Source organism: Centruroides sculpturatus, unplaced genomic scaffold (genome assembly GCF_000671375.1).
Source record: "Centruroides sculpturatus isolate CEXI.00-Female unplaced genomic scaffold, Cexi_2.0 scaffold3425, whole genome shotgun sequence".
NCBI lineage: Eukaryota > Metazoa > Arthropoda > Arachnida > Scorpiones > Buthidae > Centruroides > Centruroides sculpturatus.
The window spans coordinates 1-2,990 of record NW_019387569.1 but is presented as its reverse complement, the minus strand read 5'-3'; the positions used below and the strand labels follow the sequence as shown (position 1 = coordinate 2,990).

The 2,990-nt window shown below is 31.1% G+C and overlaps 1 protein-coding gene across 1 annotated transcript; it reads right to left on the bottom strand.

Moving 5' to 3' along the window:
- Positions 1-1,251: 1,251 nt before the first annotated feature.
- LOC111616497 (acyl-CoA synthetase family member 2, mitochondrial-like) lies at positions 1,252-2,247 on the bottom strand (the record flags this gene model as incomplete). Its single annotated transcript, XM_023357901.1, has 5 exons — positions 1,252-1,439; positions 1,529-1,639; positions 1,705-1,846; positions 1,921-2,069; positions 2,140-2,247. Coding segments are annotated over 5 exons (630 nt in total), but the record flags the coding sequence as incomplete, so codon positions are not given.
- Between the last annotated feature and the right edge of the window lie 743 nt (positions 2,248-2,990).

The following is a 2,990-nucleotide window of genomic DNA, read 5'->3' as shown; positions in this document are numbered from 1 at the left end:
ACTGCTATTGGGGTTCCACATTTAAAATCGAAGGGTCGCATTTCGAACATTTCTTTATTCTTTATCAATAAATATTGTTAGAATGACTGATCTCCGTGCCGGCCTATCTGTTACATATGATATCTCGAAAATAGGCTGATTTCGGGAGGGACTCTATTTCGTGCAGGGTCTCATTTAAAGGTATAGTTTCTTTGGATGTTTGAACCTATGAGACATTAACAACACTGTTATTCACATCTGCAATCTTACACAATCTTACCATTAAAATTCACAACACTGTTATTCACATCTGCAAATCTTACACAATCTTAAAATTCAATTTAGTAAGCATTAGTTTTTCGGTCATAACTTGGTCTTTCTTATTTCAGCGCTTATTGTCTGATTTATAGTTTCCATGTGCTTATTACGCTCAAAATTCAGATAAAAAAGGCTTTTGTTGGTTGAATTACGTCAGTCAAACGATCGCCATAATAAATCTGGCTACACGACCGCTATTATTAATTAAATACTGAAAATTTGGCGCTAGAGGTAGGAGTTAGACTCCATCTCTTATTAAATTTAATAATTATAATTAAATTATTAGTTATTAAATAATTTAAGAAAATTAGGGAAAAAATCATCGATTGCCGTATTAAATCGGACTACACAACCGATTTAATCCATCAATCATTTGACTTTAATATAATAATTATATATTAACATCTCAAAGTCCTATGATTATTATACAGCTTTCAGGTGTTTATATATGTGCTACTACAGACTGGAAAAAAAATTTGCATTAAGATAATTTCTATACAGAGCAGAAGTTAGTTTCTTGAAAATTTCTTTATCCTCCGCATGAACACCTCGATCTTATCCGTTATCAAATTTAAATTATCAGATTAAATCCTTGATAATACAATTGCGACGTAATAACTGTACTATTTTTTCAACGGTCGACGAATTAATAATATAACGCTTTGCTCCACTTGTCTTTTTGTATTGAATAACTTTTTTAAATGTTAAAAATCATTTTTTTGAATTTATGGATTACGATTTATGAACATTTAAAGCTATTTGCCAACTGACTTTAATATTATTTCTTTATATGATTTTGGCTAAGTCGGTAAACTTTATAATGGTTATTTAACCATTATAAACTTTTTGTCATTCATTAAATATGTTACAACAAGTTTTCTCTAATTTTAAGCTATACATAATTGTACCTGAAAGATAAGAAATATCATACTATAAATACTTTAATTAATACAAAACATCGTTCATTTGATATAAACACATTCCAATTAAATATACGTTTTAAAAATAAAACGATCTCGTAATTATAATTTCAGTAATTTTGTACATTGTTCTTGAAGCTTATACTTTTGAATTTTTCCGCTTTCCGTTTTCGGAAATTCTTCAACGACTACGATGTATTTTGGGATTTTGAACTTGCTTATCTGGTTAAAATAAATATCAATAAACACCATAACTTAAATTAAATACTCAATAAATTGACAGAAATTATTATCAAATCGAGGCAATTTACCTTGTCTTTGCAGAATTCTTTAACATCTTTTTCTTTAATTCCTTGATTAGGTTTCAGTTGAATGCAGGCGCACAACTCTTCTCCCATTCTTATATCTGGAACTCCCACAACCTATAGGTTTTTAAACATATAATTTAATGATTTTTAAAAGAAAACACAGTAATTTATTTGCTTACGTATGCTTCGGAGACAGCAGGGTGTTTAATAAGTAAATTTTCGATTTCTTGAGGATATATATTTTCACCACCTCTTATGACAAGATCCTTAATTCTTCCAGTTACGCAAATGTTACCGTCTTCGTCCATGCTACCGATATCACTACACAAATTCACATGACAAATTCATTTACATACACAAGAGCAATACATTTTGTATAGAAAATAGCATCGTACCCGGAATGATACCATTTGGAACTATCCAGCACTTCGTCAGTTTTGTCCTTGTCTTCCCAATAGCCGAGAAATACGTATGGAGATCTACACAGAATTTCTCCTTTAGTGTTAAATGGGAGTACGTTTCCGTCTTTGTCGACAATTTTGACCTACAATAAGAATTAAATCATCGCTACAGATTGAAAAATAAGTATATGTAGATAATTTAAATTGACATACTTCGACATGTTCGACAGGTTTTCCTGAATATTTGTCTGTAGACGGATCTCCTATGCAGACTGATTCTATTTCAGTTGTACCATAACCATTCTTTAAAACAATGGCACATTAAAAATGCATAAAAATAAATACAAGAAAATTCTATAAATTTTCTGTCATATAAAACAATTAATAATGTTTTAAAATAAATAGATACAGTACAGCGTCGATTATCCGAATCAATTGGGGACTGGGGTTGTTCGGAAGATCGGTGTTTCGGATAACCGATTATGCACGAAAAAATATATTAATTTATCCCATCTTGACATTTTTCTCTGTTGCGTGTCGCTTCGCGTTGAATTTCCATCGATGTTAAGCCTAACGAAGACTATTGCATCGTTAAAAATTATTTTTTTATTTTGTACAAACAAAATAAATATATTGAAAAATATAAACTATAAAAAATTATACTTCAGAAGTTAATTTAGTATCAAAAACGTAAAATATTTGAGTAGCCCAAGACATACCCAAAGATTGCAGTGCCACAGCACTGGCGAAAATTTAAATTTGCCGACTGGAATTCTTTCGGATGATTGACTTTCGGATAATCGACGCTCTACTGTAACTGGTTTGTGAGCATTATATTGGCCTCTGATCAGCCTTGGAACATTCATTTATTTAAAAAAAAGTGTGTTCTAAGGCTGATCTTACGTCTAGAAACGGTAATAAGTCTAGGAATAAAGAGGCCAACATAGTGTTCACAAGTATATACCAAACTAGACAAGAAGCGTACAGTAGACCCCCTATAACGCTTAGATACGTTCCACGCTAACCGAAAATTACGTTGTAGGAATGATTAAATACATGAGCCA